Source organism: Aptenodytes forsteri, unplaced genomic scaffold, assembly GCF_000699145.1.
Source record: "Aptenodytes forsteri isolate BGI_AS27 unplaced genomic scaffold, ASM69914v1 Scaffold155, whole genome shotgun sequence".
In the NCBI taxonomy this organism is placed as follows: Eukaryota; Metazoa; Chordata; class Aves; order Sphenisciformes; family Spheniscidae; genus Aptenodytes; species Aptenodytes forsteri.
Genome location: NW_008794446.1, coordinates 3791889 through 3812134, shown reverse-complemented (window position 1 = coordinate 3812134; position 20246 = coordinate 3791889). Strand labels below are relative to the sequence as shown.

The window sequence follows — 20246 nt, the reverse complement described above, 5'->3', positions numbered from 1 at the left end:
GGGCTCTGAGCAACCTGTTCTAGTTGAAGATGTCCCTGCCCGCGGCAGGGGGGTTGGACTAGATGACCTTTAGAGGTCCCTTCCAACCCAAACTATTCTATGATTCTATGATTCTAACACCAGGAAGAGGATGTTAAAGGAGATAACGGGTGAAGTATGCTCCTTTGACCCAAGCATTTATTTTTTCAAATTTAGTCTTCCACCTTTAAATAGTAAATTTACTCTTCCACCTTTAAATAAGCAAAAGTTTTACCGTTTTCCTGAAATTCTCTCTGTATTCTAGAAATAACAATGCTATTTTTGACCAGAGTAAATGCCTAACAATTTTTTTTGTTAGTTACTTTTTAATAAATATATAATAGGTACTGATGCAAAAGAAACTTATAAATATGCAGAGTTTGGAGGAGGAAAAGAACAGTTAGGCTGCTCACCGTAAGTTGGTCGGATGCTGGAAAGATGCTGGAAAAGATGCTGGAAAGACAACAGGCTTTAAATTCTATTTTAAGTTTTATTACATACAAAGGAACATTAAAAATTTCCTAACTTAAAAGTTAGGAAATGCTTTCTTTATGGTTGTTGTGGCATACTTAATTTTATCCTTGCATGCTAACATCCTGCATCCTAAATGAAGTAAAAGTCCTATGAAAAAGATTATATGGAATGATGTAGTTTCTGACTATATCACGTTGCACACACGTAACACAATGTAATTAAGGATCAGGCATTTCTTAATTATTTATTGGGAGACATGCTTTGAAACCAAATAGTATTAGTTTAATAGTATTTAGTATTAAGTACTATTAATGCTATTTAAATAATATTGCTCACAATTTGCACGTGATGGCCTCTGATTTTGAAAGGGAACAACAACTTTTTATATGGTTCTCTGCAACATTTCTTTATAGCTTCTTATAGTATGCTGAACTTAAGCCCTTGAAAACTGAGCTGCATGTCAGCTATTAAGCCTGAGCCTTCCCATCCATTTTCCTCAGAAATAACAGTCACTGGTTTCGACAGAAAAGGGTCCAGTTTTCCACTAAAGCACTGAGAGTTCCTCTTCCACGTGGAGCGTTACAGGGAGAATGTCTGAGGAACAGACATGTCTGAGGAACATGTAGAACTGCGTGATTACCCAGAGAGCCAGACTCATGTGGCTTTCCCTGTCTGTGGCTATTCCTGTGTGTGGCGTGGTGGGCAGGGGGCTGCTGCCGGTGGGCAGTGCATGGCGCAGTACTACAACGTCCAATGATTATTTCTGAAGCAGCTTCCTTTTGATGAAAATGAATAAAATGAAAACACATTTTTTCCAAAGTTTATCCCCCTGTAAAATTTGAACCTTCTTGGGGCAGACATGAAACTCTGTCCTAGATGGAAAGTGTTTGTGCTGAGTAGTGGCACTGTGCTAGAAACAATGGAGGAATTCGGATTTCTAGGGGAAGAAAAAAAAAAAAGCCACAATCTTTGAGAATGAAAAGTATTAGGTAATGTAATATAGAGGGTTGCTGCCAGCTCTGCCTGTATGCAGTGAGTAGCAGTAAGCTTGTTGTGTGGCGTGGTGGGCAGGGGGCTGCTGCCGGTGGGCAGTGCATGGCGCAGTACTACAACGTCCAATGATTATTTCTGAAGCAGCTTCCTTTTGATGAAAATGAATAAAATGAAAACACATTTTTTCCAAAGTTTATCCCCCTGTAAAATTTGAACCTTCTTGGGGCAGACATGAAACTCTGTCCTAGATGGAAAGTGTTTGTGCTGAGTAGTGGCACTGTGCTAGAAACAATGGAGGAATTCGGATTTCTCAGGGGAAGAAAAAAAAAAAGCCACAATCTTTGAGAATGAAAAGTATTAGGTAATGTAATATAGAGGGTTGCTGCCAGCTCTGCCTGTATGCAGTGAGTAGCAGTAAGCTTGACACAGATGTTTACATAATAAATTGTATTAAGGCTGGTATTTTTTTTTCAGAACGAGACAGACTCTTTTCAGTGGTGCCCAGTGACATGACATGAGGCAATCGGCACAAACTGAAACACAGGAGGTTCCATCTGGACATCAGGAAACACTTTTTTACTGTGAGGGTGACCGAGCACTGGCACAGGTTGCCCAGAGAGGTTGTGGAGTCTCCATCCTTGGAGATATTCAAAAGCCCTCTGGGTATAGTCCTGGACAGCCTGCTTTAGGTGGCCCTGCTTGAGCAGAGGGGTTGGACCAGGTTTTTTCCAGAGGTCTCTTCCAAACTCAGCCATTCTGTGATTCTGTAATTTTTTTTTTTTTTCTAACAAACTAATCGAAAATTAGTTCCCAGATCTGAGAACTGAACTGCACTTGTTCTGATCGAAGGGAACTAGGTATATGACACTGTACAAAATCAGGACTGTGATGGAGTTTGGGCAAGGACAGATATAAAAGCCTGGTCAATGAACCATGAAACTTTATTTTAATACCAGTTCCTGTTTATCACAGTTCTTCTCTGAAGGTAGCATTAGGAAAGAAGGAACGAGTGTGCCAGCATGCCATCTTAAATACATGATGAGTCTTTAGAGGAGAATGATTTGTGTGTCCAGGTACAGACTCATGGGAAACTAAGACAGGTAGTCTGGTAGAGGGGTAAGGAGAAACTGTGCAATGCCTTCAGCTTTCGAAAGCTCCAGTTCAGGCAACGTTATCTACTAAGGATGCCAATCATGTCTGATAAAGACGCATTGGTTGGATCAGGCTCAACGGTAATACTATCATCATTTCCTGCATCTAGAATTAATCTCTTTCCATATGCTGAGCAAAGGGATAGCAGTCCTTGAACGCATTTTTAAACTACCTAGTCACAGCCTGTGTTTTCTTTGGTGAACCAACCTAATGTCAAAAATGAGTGTGAAAAATGCTTTTCTCCTTTGAGAAATCATTCACAATTCACACATGGAGTTCAGAACCTCATTTTGCTGATACAGCTTTTTAATCCTCAAGTTTCCATTTTAGATTTAAGACTAATTAGAACTAGTTGGAAAATGAGTTGGAAGATTGTATTTTTGAAATTATTTTCCCATTTTCATCAGTTTTTCTTGACAAATTAGCTAACTTATTTGACAAGGCCAAAAATTAATAATTAAAACCCTTGCAGCTAGGAGAAACCCAGTAGCCGAGAAGAAAATTAGCATGCTATAAAGCTGAAGGAAAGAAAAATATCTTTTTAGTGTTTCTCTCAACATAATTAGTTCTGTTTTTTAATGTTTGAAGGATTTCAAATATATCAAGTAAGCCTGGACAGAAAATGTAATGATACCCATTATGTTTCCTCAATTAATAGGAAAAGGTAGGACGTAATTTAAACATGAAATTGCAAGATGGAATTTACTTCCTAACTCTGAATTTCACTTGCAGGCCCTGGAAAGTGAGTTTGTATCATGTCAACTTCATCAGTGGATTGACCTTATATTTGGCTACAAGCAACGAGGACCAGAAGCAGTGCGTGCACTCAATGTTTTCCACTACCTAACATATGAAGGCTCTGTGAACCTGGACAGTATCACTGATCCTGTCCTCAGGGAGGTAGGTGTTTAGTCCCATTTTGTTATAAAAACTGCTGTCATCTCACAAGAAATGGTATTTTTTCCATCTTTCACTGCTGGAGAAAATTGTTGTGTGTGACTTGATTCAGAACTTAGGCCCTAGGTGACTTCAGAAGCAAGTATTAATAAACTAGCATTAAAACAGATGTCCCAAAGTATTTTGTTTGCTTGAAGTTACTATATTTAATGGTCAATTATGATATGGGAAATTATAATGTAATGTATATTCTGTAATATATATTCTGCTACTTTTTATAATTTACTTTTATATAAGTTCACTTAGTAGAACTGAAAAGCTGAAAGAAAAAAATGCATCATAGTCATAGGGAAAAAAATCTAACCTTTTCAGTCAGATAATGTTGGTGAGAATATGTATCTGAAAAAGAGTATATTTGTTAGAATTACAGTAGCAATTATTCAGATTACTTTTGTTTTAATCACGTAAAGTATAATCAAACTGTTACCAAAATAGAAAATGTTTGCTATTTGTTGTGCATACAAGCATTTATGTTTGTATATATGTATGCGTGAAATATATATACATGCGTATATATACAAGTGAGCTTTTTAAATTTATCAGTAAATTAAAAAAAAAATTGTGCTAGCTATCCTGATACATGTTTCCTTCCAGTGACTGTATTTGGCTTTAGTAAGACTATTAATTTGAATGATCATTTTCTAGTATCATCCATTCGTTGGCTAAAACAATTGAAATTTGGTGAAAAGTGTGAAGAAGCAACAGCTGCTAGATGAGTACCGCTGTGATGAAGCTGTACACACGATCTTCCATTCCCCCAGATAGCTGCCATCTGCTGTATGCAAAACAGTAATAATTTATACATTGCCAGGCGATGGGTTTTTGTTTGTTTGTTTATTTGTTTTCCAATCTGGGAGACAGAAATCTACAGATTTCAGAAAGAAATAGATTCTAGAAAGCATTTGTAGTCAGCTAAATATTGGGTTTTGGTGTGGTTTTTTTAAGTAGTGCATTGCTGCATCTTGTTACATTTGGTGCTTTTCAAGGAGCAGAACTAAAAAAACATTCAGACCTATAGCTTCCTAGAGCCGGATTTTCACATCATGCACTGTAAAGCTTGTATTTTGTAAACGGTTAGTATTTGCTTAGTTTTAAGAATGGCCAGAATTGCTTTGATCCCACTGCCTCAAATATTTAATGTTAACATCTACATAACAGTTTTCTGGATTTAAAACTTTGAGCACGAGAAGAGTCAGTAAGGTACAAAACTGGAGATACGAAGGAGCAATGCTTTTTAACGTATAAAACAGGTGTCAAGCACCATGAATACAAGGGATTTGCATGGCTTAAGATCCTGATTTGCATGGGCAGACTCCTATGTCTTGACTTTAAGGGTCTACTCCCACAAGGCAGTTTGTAGGATTGAGGTCTATCTGTCTGTCTGTGCACCCTATTTAACATCTTATGACATGATGAGACTCTTCAGCTCTCCTGTGGCTCTACTTACATGCATAACTTGTCATCAGAAATTTCAAGAAATTCATGGAGATGTTTTTGTTCACTCACTTGTACATCTAACCCACGCCCTGTCAGTCAATAGCATATAAACCTCTTCTTAGGCTATTTACGCTGTGTAAACTTCTAAGCACAACTTTATCTTCATTGCCACAAGTTAGATTAGTAAATAAAATTCATTGTTAGCAATGAGAAGGCAATATGTCTAGAAAAAATGAATCCTCCTATTTTTGTTATATATAGATACATAAAGTTGTATGCATGCATTTAAAAATAGTATGCTTTCTCCTCCAAGAGATCTCAGACATTCGTGATTTGTGGTTTGTCATAAAAAGGTTAAAAATACTTTTTATTCATTTTTAATCAGAAATTACAATACACATGTAAATATAGACAGATTAAGAGACATCTTCTGTTTCCCTGAGCTCTATTTATGAAACTAGCAGACATTCTCTGGCCAGTAATAAAACATTTGACGTCTTGATGATCAAGTAGATCAGGTGTTTGGATGTCCTGTTTCTGTTACAAGTATATATGTTCTATATACATTGTTTTGTTGGCTTTTTTTTTTTTTTTTGTACTTTATTCTGGCTTTTACTAGATATTCCAGAAAATAAATTAAAAGCAAAAAGATCTTTTAAAAGCCTCTGAAGACCACTTATAAATACAGAACTGTAAGGATAGGAACACTAGCACCTTTAAAAATAGTGATAACAATTGTTTAGTATGTTTTACAGTGGCAGGGGGTGGTGTGTGGCAGTCTGGCATCTTAACTTAGAAACACTGCAATTTAAAATTAATTGAGCTTTGCAGTTATCCAGGAAAATGCATCTCTCAGTATCCAAATGCTCTTGATGTTTATTTTCTAAATAAACTGAAACATTTTTGTTCTGTCACAAAGAAGATGATGAATGTTCTCAATAAATGGCTGTAAAATAAGCCAATCAATACAACCTTATTGGGAGCAGCCGTTACCAGACCAATGGTCCCAAATACGGCAGTAGCCTCCTCAAACTGTGGCCGTAACTAATTTCACATTGAGCCGAGTCCCAGCAGAATTTTCCCAGTGAAATAAGGCTCCAAATAAAAAAACCCTCCCATTTAGGTCTGAGCTGATTGAAAGACATCATTTAAAAAGGCAGTTCCCCATGACCTGTTCATTCTATACCTTGGCCCTTTCACTTTCACCCTTTGCTTGAGCACCTCACTCAACCACTGAGGAATATGTTGTTCTTAGCTTTCTGTTAAGAATGGTAAAGGAGTCACTTCAGCAGCTTTCTGGCTGGAGAAAAAATTTATTCAATGGTGGGATAACTCGTCCCTGCCATTCCTTACATCTTTCTCACATGCTTGGGGGAGCCCTCTAAGAACTCTCTACTGATTAAGACTGGAAAAATGGCCATCCTATGCTTTTGTTCTGTTTTGACCTATTTAGTAGAAGACTCTCCGTCTGGCTTGCTTTCTTCGTTTTCTATTTTGCAAATTCAAAATGGGTGAAACCGGCGTGCTGGGATAGCATTAAGTTTTAGATTAATAAAGTCTATAAAATTACATATGTCTGCCCCATTAATAACTCTTTGGCAATTTAAGATCTGCACTGGATGGGTAAAATATACTGATTTAATTTGAACATGCTGATTTTGATTTTTCAAACAACTTCGTAATTTTCTGATACCACAAAAAATATTTGATCACTATAATTTATTTCAAATAGTGATGAGGGCAAGATGAAAGTCCTGACTTAAATGCTCCACAGAATGTATAAAATTGAATTTTGTTTAGATCATTTATGATTAGAAATTGGGAAATTCTCCAGTTCTATCAACTCTAATGGTCTCTTATTCTGCACGTTGCAAAATTGTTTTCATATTGTAATAAGGAGGAGAAAAAATGTGTAACAAAATAAACATTTTCAGGCCCCAAATTATTCTTTTGTTTGTTTTTTTTGTTGCAACCTTTTGTATTCTATTTGTAAATTTTTCCATTTTTAAAGTAAAAGCAGTGACGTGAAAGCTAAAACTTGAAGAACAGCTTAAGGATATTGATTCATTCTTACTTGACAGGTGAAATCATGGTTGCAGCACTAACCACAGCAATTACAGCATTAAAATGTCAAGAAATTAGAGGTCAGAATAACAGATAATTTTCTTCCTTTTGTCAGATTAAAAATTGACATTCTTTGACAGCACAGGATCTCTGGCTGAGAAAATTATGACAGCTTAACTCATCTTCTACTTGTAAAGCAGTAATTGATAATGAACTTTACCATGACAGTCTTCTCCTGTGGAGAAACATGACAGAACATCCCTGGTACAAAGCCTGTATCTCTTTTTAATATGTAAACAGTAGTTATATTGGACATTAGATGTTATTTGGAATTGTCTTTACTGTTAGTTAACATCATAATCCAAATCCTTTCCACTGGACAGATTTGGCTGACTTCAGGGGGTTGATGCTGAGAATGCTAATGTATAAAGAACAGTATTGGAAATGTAGTTTATTTATGGTGCTTCGATGTTATTGGTTCACTTCTTTAGGAAAATGTAGTTCCTCCCCTCGTTTCTCCCAGAATGTCTATAGATTTTAGGAGCCTAATTTTTCCCAAACACCTGGAAATGTGGACACTCAAAAATCAATAGAGTTATGTTTTTTTCAAGTTAGGAACTTGTTTCTGTGTGACGCGAAGTATTGCGGCTGAAAGGGAACAGCACAGTTATACTGGTCATTAGAAAATGCAACAGAAGAGCTAAAATTATTTTCAGTACTACCTTGTAGATTAAACACAAAATAATTAAGTGGGCAGTTAGTGCATAATAGATAAATCACATGTAGTACTGAAAGCACATCTAGTGTGCAGAAAAGTACTATTTCAGGTTTTCTGTTTATTTGTTTAAGATCATAGCCAGATGTCTATTTACGTTTTTTTTAGATGTTCAGCTTGTTTGTGGTTAGAAATGCTTTGAAAAATCAAGTGAAACATTATATTACACAGCTATTGGTTTGCACTAGACTTTAGGCTAACTTTGTGTCATCCTTGTGTTCTTTGTGAGTTGCAAATACAGCTTAGCAGTGCAGTACAGTGACTTTCCCGTGACTGCTGCCTCTTCACCAAACGCTTGCATCCCCCCAGTCCGACAGGAATTGCAAGTGCGTAGGAAAGCAAGGCAGTGTGAAGCTACTGGGCTCAGATATTTGTTCCAAGCAGCCACCTGTCAAAATACCTGAGCATACTCGCAACTCACACAGCAAATTGAAAAATGACTAAAATTGCTAGTGTTTGACAGGCAGTTGCTTGTGCCCATAAACTAATCCTAGTAGGACAGTTTTGCTGGCAGCTAACAGAGCATATGGCCTATGCAATATTTATTTCTTTGGTGGTGACTTGATATTTAGCATATTTAAATAATTTGAAAAGTCATAATGATGTGGTAGTCTTGCAGTGCTTTTCAGTTACCCTCATTTCTGGGTTTTATTTTTCCTCTTATATTTTCTTCTGTTATCTCTTTCTTTGATCTGACAGGAATAACAAAGCATCCCTCTGGATCTGCTATAGTGAAATATGCCCACAGGAAGCAGAGTAGATCACATCAGTTCTCACTTTTTTTTTTCCCCCCCTTCCCTCCCCCCCCCCCCCTTGCTGAAACACTCTTTGCTACTACAGAGGGCTGACATGATAGGGTTGTCAAGACTCAGCAAGATAGATATATCTTTAACAAAGGGAGCTGGAATGCTAGCCTTTCCCTGGTGGCTGAACCTGGCAAATTTATGAGGAAAAAATTAACACGCTATTCTAATAGCACTATATAATGCTTTCAAGGTAACGCCAGCCCTTGTAACCATGTGCTTGTTCTTGCTTTCGCTTGGAATTATTCTTATTTATTCTGATTTCATTTTTAACTTGTTAGATCTTTTTCTTCTGGGCACTGTTTCTTTGATGTGACAAGAATATCAAAACCACCCCTATGGATCTGCTTGATTGAATTGTACCCACAGCACTGGCCACTTGCATGTTCAGTTGTGCTTAATTGCCTCCATACAAGGGATGGTCTTCGCTTCCTTTCTAGGAGCAGTCCTGCTTAGGCATCAATATGGATAGTGGTGAAATAAGTAGGAAGCTGCAAGTAGTATCAATATCCACTTTTTTCGAAGTTAATTGAAGGAATCTGTATAGCAAGAACAGTTATTCAAGTAAAAGCCGTCATCAAAGTAGAAAATATTTTCTTATATGCTAAGGGCTCTGTTCTTCTCGGAGAAATGTGTACTTGTGTTCTGCTGATTTTTGTCGAGAAGTCTACACCTCCTTCAGTCCCAAATACTGTGTTTCCCAGACATACAAAACAGGGATTTTTTTTCTGAATTTATACTGGTTTTGGGAAAAACACCTTGATTATTTTATAGTATTTTTGGCCTGTGAGACTGTTCTGTATGCATTAAGAGATTATCAACAGAAAACTAAATGGATTTTTATGTTTCACTCTCGGAGCATCTGTGGATATAATAATTTTTATGTCTTTCCAGTGAGTTTCAGAGCTCAGTATCCTCCTCCTTAAATGGGAAAGGAAGAGTTTTTAGTCGCTGTCACTTTGTTATGATAGCTCTCTGTAGATCAAGAAGAAAAACACAGGGATTTTTTGAGGGTAAGATATTTATTTCTGTAGGTAAAGATTCCTGCAGAAGATACTGAATACAGAAGTCACCTTAAATCAGAATATTCAATAAGGAATTAGTGTAAATTGCATGAGGTCAGTTACGATACAGTAATTGCCCAATGTATAGGCTTTTATTTTGAAATTAACATGTGCTCTTTTACTTGTCTCTCATTCAGGGGAAGGGGCTTTCAGAAGGTGTTTACTGCAGAATAACTGAAACATTTTAACTATGCATCCCATTTTACTATGAAATAACGTTTTGGGAGCACCTACACTGAGTAACACAAGCCATTTATGACAAGGAGTCAGAAATCGTAATCTGATCCATAGGATTCCAAACTAGAAACATCCTTCTACCATTGCTTAAAACAATTATCTACAGTTAGATTAATGATTGATCACGATATCTCCAGTTAATGAATGTATTAGAGATGATCAGGTAGTCAGTATTTTAGTGAATCTGTGCTGATCGGGGTTCATGACCATTCCTGGATCATGCTGTTATATGTTTATGGGAATTCAGAATCTTTTCATAGTCAAGAAAATAGACAGTTCCTGGAAGTAAAACAAATTGTGGCGTATGGGTGGGTCTGGGTCCAAAATGGCATACTAGAAGGTCTGGGTTTTGTTTATTATTCATTGTACTTGCGATTAAAAAGCTCAGCATCCAGACAGAGCTAAGCAGTGCCACTCAACGTACATCACTGACCATACACCGAGCATTCAGACTGAAAAACTGCTGATAACTTATTTAGCTGATGAGACTTCAACCGACCTATTTGATAAATATTTCAGATAATTCATTCATCAAAGGAATACTAGGGTGAGTTTGTGAATAACTCATAGCCCAGAAAATGTCTCAGTCTACTTTGAGTATTATTTGGAATAAATTGTTTGGCCAGTTCTCATGCATGTTAGAAATTTCATACACATTTTTGTCAGAACATCCTGGAGTCTTACCCAAACTGAGTTTAATGTTTTGTCAATATAAAAAGAACAGCATTAACCGAATTTGCTCTCTTTTATTGCAGAAATATATAAAATATGGGTCTTGTACATCAAAATTTCTTCTTTATTGTCTGGTTATTTTGTTTTTCTCCATATGGATGACAGGTACCAATTATCGATTTTTAAAATTAGCAACAAGCATTTTAACATACACTTGAAGTAATATTTTATGTGAGAAAGACAGAGAGAGAGATGGGGTGAAAATTACTGCAGCTGATTGTAACAGAAATAGCTGGAAGGGGCTTCTTTTTCCTATTAGCACAGATTTCAGTTATATTACGCTGTCATTACCTCAGCATAAATTAACTATTATTCAAAACATTTCACACACAGCAGTTTATTGGAACAGATATTACTCAGTCTAAGTATCTAGTCATTCACTTAGAAAGATGCAAAGCTGAGCTTTCTAAATGTTTTAAACATATTGATAATGTGCCTCTTTAATGCCATTTTGAAGCCTGTGTACAGTATATCTATATTACTGTTTTCAATTTATGTCAAGAACAAAGTGAAGTTTTGAAGAATGGGTTCTGGGAAATAATCCAAACAGAATTATTTCTTTATAAGCTAAACCCTGAAAATAACTGAGAACATTTATTTTAAATGTAACAGTATAACCTGTTTCCAAAACTGAAATTCTAATACACACTGAAGCTTCATGAATACTATATGCGACACCTTTCAGTACGTATGTTTTACCTACTTCCCTGTCAGTCCCTTTTCAGCTTTTAGCTTTGAAGGTTTGCCTGTTCTCTGAGACAGTTCTTGTGTCCTGCAGTGGATAAATTGAAGGCTGGCAGATGGTTGGAGCCTCATCATAACCACAATTTGGAGTAAAGAGAATGTGCTTTGCAAATCTCAGAGCACCTTCTTAGGGTGGGAACAAGGCAGAGGTTTTGTGATAGAAAGATGAAGCTGAGGGCAAAGAGATTAGCCAGCATTTGCTTTCCATTCAGATAAAAAAGAAAACCACTAATGTTACATTACCACATTCTTAACTTAATGCATTTTATTTCATTAACAAGAAAAGATTTTACTCCTGAGTTTTGCTATTTTTTTCGACAAAGCAGAAGTAGAACATGAAGTCACACCTTCAATTTTGTACAGTTTTATAAAACAAGACCAAAATACGCATAGTAGATACTTTGGTTTACTGAGTCTGTCCTGCATTCCAAGCATTAAAAAATGTCTTCATGATCATGTTTTATTTCAATAATAAACCAGAAGAAAAAAAGTCACAGCTAAAATGCATTCTTTAATGATTAAGTACCCTTTCCTCTTTTATTACTGCAAGCTTTCAGAAGGCCTGTTCTGTTGTTTGCTTCCCTGTTTTCCTCATTTTCTTTTGTGTTTTCCTACAGGGGATGTTCTTAATTGTAAAATAAGTAGAAATAAATATGATGTGTATGTTCTGTGTAATGGCTTTCTGAAACGTGTAAGTTATCCTTCTGGCAGTAAAGATTATTCATTAGTTTAGCTATTAATAACATTTATTTTCCATGGCAATGATATTCTCTAGACTTGATCTTATGCCTTCATTTATTTACTTCTACATCAAAAGATGTCAGTGTCCCAGTAGTTCAAAAGACTACCTGCTTATGATCATCTGAATTCTTGTCAGCTACTGGCCAAATTGCCATGGGGTATGAACAGTTGCTAATAGACCCTCTTTCTCTCATGTTTTGGTTGAACTTCCTCATGAGCATGGTGTGTTACTCTATATGCTGGTTTACCAGAAAGATTTGAGAGAGTTCAGAGTAGAGCATCCTAGTGATGAGAGGACAGAGAAGACTGATTTATGGACAAGATTTCAAGAGCTTGACAGGAAATAATGGAGTGAAAGGGGACGTGTAGCAGAAAGGCAGGAATATGGAGAGTTCATCATGCCAACTGAGATAAGGATATTACTTGGTCTGATACCAGATTAAATAGCAGTTGCAGGATCAAATTCAGACAGGAAAGTTCAGGCTTAAAGGCAGCTGTAGTTTCCTAAGGTCTATAGGCTGTAATTTGACTGTACAAATCTCGTAAGAGAAATTGTAGAAGCCTCATTAAATGGGTTATTTCAGACTAGAATGGGCAAACACTGTAAAAATGTATTGTTAGGAAGAATGTCCACGTCGTGGTTTAACCCCAGCCAGCAACTAAGCACCACACAGCTGCTCGCTCACTCCCCCTGCAGCAGGATGAGGGAGAGAATCGGAAGGGTAAAAGTGAGAAAACTCGTGGGTTGAGATAAAGACAGTTTAATAGGTAAAGCAAAAGCTGCGCACACAAGCAAAGCAAAACAGGGAATTCATTCACTCCTTCCCATCGGCAGGCAGGTGTTCAGCCATCTCCAGGAAAGCAGGGCTCCACCACACCTAACGGTTACTTGGGAAGACAAACGCCATCACTCCGAACATCCCCCCTTTCCTTCTTCTTCCCCCAGCTTTATATGCTGAACATGACGTCATATGGTGTGGAATATCCCTTTGGTCAGTTGGGGTCAGCTGTCCCAGCTGTGTCCCCTCCCAACTTCTTGTGCACCCCCAGCCTACTCGCTGGTGGGGTGGTGTGAGAAGCGGAAAAGGCCTTGACTGTGTGTAAGCACTGCTCAGCAGTAACGAAAACGTCCCTGTGTTATCAACACTGTTTTCAGCACAAATCCAAAACATAGCCCCATAGTAGCTACTACAAAGAAAATTAACTACCCCAGCCAAAACCAGCACAGTACACTATGGGCAGATAGAAAAATTGGGACTTCTTCATCCACATCTTTTATTCTGCTATGTTCTGTTATGGCGATAGCCGTGAGCATAACATGAACCCAACTACTTTGTCAGTAACTGTGTTAGTCTGTGCCTCTTACGATTACATTAACTTCCATCATAAGTCATTACATCTTTTTTGTTTTAATTCAGTATTACCTTTATAAGCTTTTATTTTTGACAAATTAATGGTTAATGTAGAAATTAATTTTTAAAATTGCTACATTATGGATGGAAATTTTTCAAGACAGTCAGTTTATGTCTTTGGAGTTCTTCATTGTTTAAACCCTTCTGTCTGAGGCGTTGGTCCTTTGCTGACTTATGCAGACTGAAGTCAACAGGTTGAAAAAATACCTACCATGTATAGATTGCTAGCCAGAGTCATAGTTTACTACAGTTCCTACAACCAAACCCAGTTGCATGTTATTTACACCAAGTCACAGAAATTAAATACTGTCCTAAATATTCACATTCCCTTTTATTTCTTATATCGTCAGTTTTGTCAGAATGTTACACAAAATGTATAAATGTGTAGTAGTTTTACAGAATACAATGAAAATGTATGAGCATTTCCTAAGATAGAAAGAGGACAGTATTGAGGAAGTAAATGTAATTGAAGTGGAAGAACAGTAAGGAAATAACTTGAGACATTTTTCTTAAAAAAGGGATAAATTCAGTTGATGGACAAAAAAATAATGACAGAGGTGGGGGAATTTAAGAATTTTTGTTCTTTAAAAAATAATTCCCTCCCAAAATAAACTTGTCATGCAGAAATTTTACATACATTTATTGTTGATTTTTAAAAGTTGAACTTCAAATTTTTAAAGCCCACAATTTAGCTTTGAAAATACAAAGCATAGTTAAAACTGGCTGTAAGCATGCACTGTTAAAGCTCTTAGTGATGAACAAAAAAAAAATAATTTGAAAAGAGTGGATGAAATTTCAAAGTTTCAGTGAAACCTCCTGCTGAATTACTGTTTCATTTTTATGGATAGGATGCCTAATGACAATTATGACAAAACATATACGGTGTCTTAAACAAAACCAAAGGCAAGGGGAGCTAATAAATAATATTAAACCTGATGTGGTCCCCAACAAATTCTCCCTTCTAATGGCATGTAGTAAAATTTTGCTATGTGTAAGAGGCAGTGCACTATTCAGATGACATCAGCCTCCCTGAAAACCATGGGAAGTCGCCCAATGCTACTTCCTTGGCTCCACTCCCAATTACTCCCCAAAGCACTTAACAAGTCTAGGGTGCTTGTATTTTATTCTCATCCCAGTTAGCGTTTCCCTTTGTTCCGGCAGCTGTGGGGGTACCACACAGCTCTTTCTGCTTCTGTGACCTTTCCTGGCTAGCAGAAGTCAGGAGCCATTTGGTCACCCAGCTTGAAAGTTGGGGGTCCTTCAGAAATATTCACTCCCCCAGTTTCCTCAAAAGTACCACTGCTTTTTTCGCTTGATGCATTGGCCTGTTGAGAGCTGTGAGTGGAGGTCAGGTTGACCGCTTCTGCTTTTCAGACCAGGTTATGGAATAAGGACAGAGATGCTCAGTTTTACTGTTTTGTCCAGACTAGAGATTGTCCCATGTCCCTTTCCCAGGAGATCTTCATGAACAGTAGAAGTTTCTTCTTTCTTCTGCCTCAATGGAGAGGAAAAGTAGCAAGAGATTTTTCACAAGTACCTTCTCTGTTTTGTAACATTTCTACTCCTGGACAATATCTGGAGCTTTATTATTGTAGGGATATAAAGGAATAATAATTCCTCTGTCTTCATTGCCACAGCATAACTAGCTTCCGCTTTCAGCTCAGCATTCTGGTTAGTATAAATGGTGATGGATCAGTGATGTGTGAGTTTGAAGTTTTTTAAAAATTCTTTTTAAATAATAGGAAAACCAAAAGTACCTTCAATTTTTGCCCAGAATAAAGCCCTGCATGTACTGTAGTGTTTAACTGAACCGGTCAGGGTGAGCAGCTTCTCTTCATATCTGAAGAAAAGAAATAAAAATGAGGGATGAAGGAGAAGGAATGGAATTGCGTGGGAAGATGGGCATTTACACAACTCCTGTCTTCTTGAGGGAGGGAGAAAGAGGCCAAGGTACAGTGGGAACATGAGAAGCCAGGTGAACAACAGACAGGGCAAAAGGACAGAAAGGACATTTGGAGCTCTTGACGCAGAGGAGGAGGAAGGGAAAGGGTTAGGAAGGCAGTCCTTGGGAGCCTTATAGAAGCAGTGAAGGAATTACCATAGGAACAGAGAGCTCTTGGTAAGGTTGTTAATGCAGAGAAATGATATTTGCAGCCTTTCCAGAGCTTTATGGGATTTTTTAGTCTTGACCTTTGGGACTTCTTTTTTCATTAATGAATTCATTGAGATATTGTATAATGTAATCTAGTTAGGCATTTCTAAACAAAAAAGACTTTATTTTAAGTACTTCTGACTTGTAAAATTTAGCAGGTTTCTAAATGCAGTTGATGGTGTTTTGAAAAATACTGCTGGCAGTTTTTAGCCTAGCACAACTGGAACTTCAGGCTTTCTGGCTGTTACTCACTGCTTTTCACATGTGGAAACAATTGTAGCATCCCAGACAGCAGCAGTATTTTTTTAAAATGCCTGTAAATTTTAGTGACTGCCAACTAAGAGATGCTAATTACAGTTTTCATATAATTTTTTTATTCCTTCACTTCCTCTTTTGTAGACTTTGAAAATCTGTAGTGGTTCCAGTCAGAAAAGAAGCTACATTTAAAAATTCAGAGGATTTTTTATTTCTTTCTCAAGGAAATGAAACAAATTTATCTCTGCTTTAGAAAAGCCTTGAAATAACTTTTCATTATTGGAGATAGTGCGCTTGGAATCCTAGGAGCCTTTTAAGAAAAGAATGTGTCATAAGTTGGCTCTGTTTAAAAAAAAAAAATCCATCCCAAAGATCTAAAAACATAAATTAAGATTTCAGCATCCTGGCTTGTATTTCATATGCAAAAGAGAAAAATAAATTAGTTAAAGGATGATATAAGGGAGAGGAAAGGAAATGCTTGGCTTAAAAGCAAAAACTCCTGAGTAGGAGTGTCAAGAAGTGAGAGGTATGACAAACCTAAGACTGTAATGGTAGATTTAAAAAAAAAAAAAAGAAAACAGAAAGTTGCAGGCAAGGATAGCTTCAAGAAGAGTTTTGGTAATGGCAAGAACTTGAATTTCTTGGAACTTGACTGGTGACACAAACTCAGGAAAAAAGAAACAGTTTGGCCAGAATAGAAGATGATGCTCTGAGCAAGATCTTGCTAAGACCTAAAAGTGAGGACTTTCTCTTAGTAACAGGATTTATACAACAGGAGGCACATTGAGGCAACAGAGCTGGTTTGGTTTGGTTTGCAAACACTAACTAGAACACATCTGCAATTCTGCATGTTGTGATGCTTTGATTACCATCACATAAAGGAGTAATACAAAGGAGTAGTATCAACAGGGAAATTCTATGTTGCAGGTGTACATTTTAGTAATTTGCATTGCAGAATCAAGATGTCAAAGACAAGCTTGTTCCATAGACCTAAACACCAGATGGGAAAGATCATCTAGATTGGCCTCTAACCCAACAATCACATAGAGCTTTTGTCCATGTAGCCTTTTGAATGTAACCATAAGTGTTGGTGTCTGAATAACGAAAAGAGGATATGAAAGTGTTTCCTTATATAGGTAGAGTTTAGGTGATGAGAAATTATTTCAGTCAGTCACCTTAAATTTTTATCATCCAAAAACCACAACAAAAATTATTGTTTTAAAAGAAATGAGGGAATGTCTTCAGAAAAGATAAAATTACTTGTCAGATCGAGAGGAATCCTTGTTTCTGAGGTTGTCCATTACATAACAATAGGAAAATTATTTCAGGCCAATTATCAGTCATCTAAAAATAAAAAATCCTGATTGCCCAGGTTTCAAAACCTTAACTATTTATGGCATGAAATTACACATTTAACGAATTATTGTATCATGCTATTACATCTCTCACAAAAGTAATTTAGTAGTAAAATCTTTTCTAATGTGTTGTACTCAGTAACTTAATGATCAAAGAAAGCAACATTTTCTTTTAGAAACTTAATACAGATTTAGGAGAATGATGACAGAGCAATGATTTCATTTGGCATGACATCAATGAACACACAAGAGTTTCAGTAAATGTTACCAATCTGTATGGGACAGGAATTATTACAAACATGAACATAAGAAGTACAATAGTTCAACTGAAGAAAATAATGGCATGAAATGAGAATAATAAAATGTTCTTTATATAAGGGGTGACCTCATTGGTCTCTACAGGTGATGTCCTCTACCAACATGACGAGAGTACCCTCCATTGCTGCCTCCAGGACCATTGCTAAAGGTATTAAACAGGACAGGTCCCAGTATAGACCCCTGTAGTACACAATTTGATATTAGCCTCGAGGCAGAGTACAACTTTTTAACTGCTACCCTCCAAGCCCCATCATCTAACCGTTTTTTCACACACCTAATTTTGCACCCATCCAGACCATAAGATCTCAGCTTTGCTACAAGAATATTTGGGAAACAGTGTTGAAAACCATGCTGAAGTCAAAGTAAATGGCATTCACTGTTCTCCCTTCACCCAAAAATCCAGTCATTTTATCATAGAGGACAATCAGGTTGGTCAGGCAAGACTTACTCTTGGTAAACCTGTGCTGACTGTACCCAGTCACACTCTCCTCTCCTCTCTCCTCTCCTCTCTCCTCTCCTCTCTCCTCTCCTCTCTCCTCTCCTCTCTCCTCTCCTAGAAAAAAATAAAATAATTTTGAATGTAATTGTAAACAAAACTATAAATAAGTGTATGAATTTCTTCAGTTCCAGCCTATGTTTAGAGTTTTGTGCAGCATTGACTCTACAAGCAAAGGAATGCTCCATCTCTGTCTTGTATACAAGCAAACAGCAGGGAAGAAAAGGCGGCAAAATTGCCATGGGCTGGGAGCAAAACCCGCAGTTTTAAAAATCATTGCAACTATAAAAAGAAAGTGATGAACTGAGCAGCGTGGCCTGAGGAGCCCCTATAACAACATAGACCTTGTCAGAGGAATTGGGAGTTAAAGCTATTTGCTTTAGAGCATAATAGAATTTGCTGTAGCTTTTAGTGTAATTTAATGAGAGAATTTCATTATATCAGTGGTAAACTCCTTTGTTCCAGTGAGAGTTGGAAGGATACAAGAAAGAGAAAAACTATAGAAAATTGGTTTTTTTTCGTTCTGGTATAGTTAGGAAGGGAGGGGAGCATTTCACTCCTGGACATCAGCCTTTTTCAGTGTAAGGAAGTTTTCCATGATTTTCAGGGGGATGGGCTGCTAGAGAGGAAAAGGAAGTATTTGCGCTCAGGCATATGGGAACCTCGCACATGAGAGTATGCCTGAAAGAGTGAGGGACACACCTAGCTAAACCTGCCCTGGCTGCAGGTTATCCATCTTTATGGTATTTTTGCTTTACCTTCTCTGTTTCTGTTTGTGAGATGTATTGAATTTATTTCCCATTTGCAGTGTATTAACCAAATGCTTGCTTAAGCTGGCAGAGCGTTTAAAATATTTTTGTGTCATGAGAGGCATATTGGACTATCAGGGGCAAGAATGGGAGAACTATAAAGGTGAAAGGGGGAAGAACTAGGTATCACAATTAGTAGCTTAATGAGGCAAATGTGAAAGCTAAAAGGCAGCACTCCCTGAGACGCGTAAGGTCACTGATGTGACTCATGCCTGTAAAGAGAATGGGAGATCTTACCTTTCACATTCTCATTCCTTTCGTAGTACTATTTCTTTTCACAGGGGAATGAGGAAGAAGCTCAGGGGTGGACTGACTCTGGGAGGAGGCTGAAGGTCAGCTCTGAGCTATTGGTCTTCTGCTGGGGAGCCATTTAATTGCACATTGGATCCAATGAGATACCTCCTGTGAGGGGAAGGAGCTTAAGGTTGCCCCCTCTCCATTGTTAAATTAATAAAGTAGTGACCTGCAGAGAAAATCCATTTCTGTGCCCATCTTTCAGTCCCTTGAGTCTGATTAAATGCACATTGGATCCAATGAGATACCTCCTGTGAGGGGAAGGAGCTTAAGGTTGCCCCCTCTCCATTGTTAAATTAATAAAGTAGTGACCTGCAGAGAAAATCCATTTCTGTGCCCATCTTTCAGTCCCTTGAGTATCCTGATTAAATAACCGACTGTATCGAAGCCTCCAGACTAGTTGAGTCATTGCTTGTCTTTAAACTACAGCACTTCTTTCCTCCAAACATACAATAATAAAATGGAAATCAATATTCTTAACCTAACTTATCAAAAGTCCTGAAGATATTGATGCTGTTTAACAGCTGTAGATGCAAATGAAAAAGCAGTATCTCACACCACTCGTACAAAACAATAACATTTTCAAGCTGCTTATACTACCCACCAAAGGGCTGTCAATCATGTTTGCTCTGAAGAAGACGGTGCTTGGGGGCTGTTAAGCGTGCTGGCTGCATGGGCGGGAGAGCACATAAAGGATTCCTCTGTTCACTTTGATGCAAAAATGAAATAAACTTTCAGGAAAGGCAGAGATGGATGACTGTTGCTGTGGTGCATATTTCTCAAATGCCCATGGATTTCGGCTCTTCATTGGGCTCAGTCCTGTGCGCAGGGGAAAATGGATTGTAGAAAAACCTGAGTGTGGTACACAAGAGGAACAAAACACACCAGGATTATGGGAATTAGTAATAAAAAGACTGAGTATGTAAAAAAAGTAATAAAAACATAGAGAAACTCAGATAATACA

General features: G+C 37.4%; 1 protein-coding gene across 1 annotated transcript in view; it reads left to right on the top strand.

The window, feature by feature from the left end:
- The window catches only part of NBEA (neurobeachin), a 437354-nt gene that overhangs the window by 386841 nt on the left and 30267 nt on the right, over nt 1–20246 (top strand). Inside the window, exon 48 of the mRNA XM_009290267.2 lies at nt 3370–3537. Within this exon, the coding sequence (XP_009288542.1) occupies nt 3370–3537 (168 nt within the window). The remainder of the gene's footprint in view (nt 1–3369; nt 3538–20246) is intronic.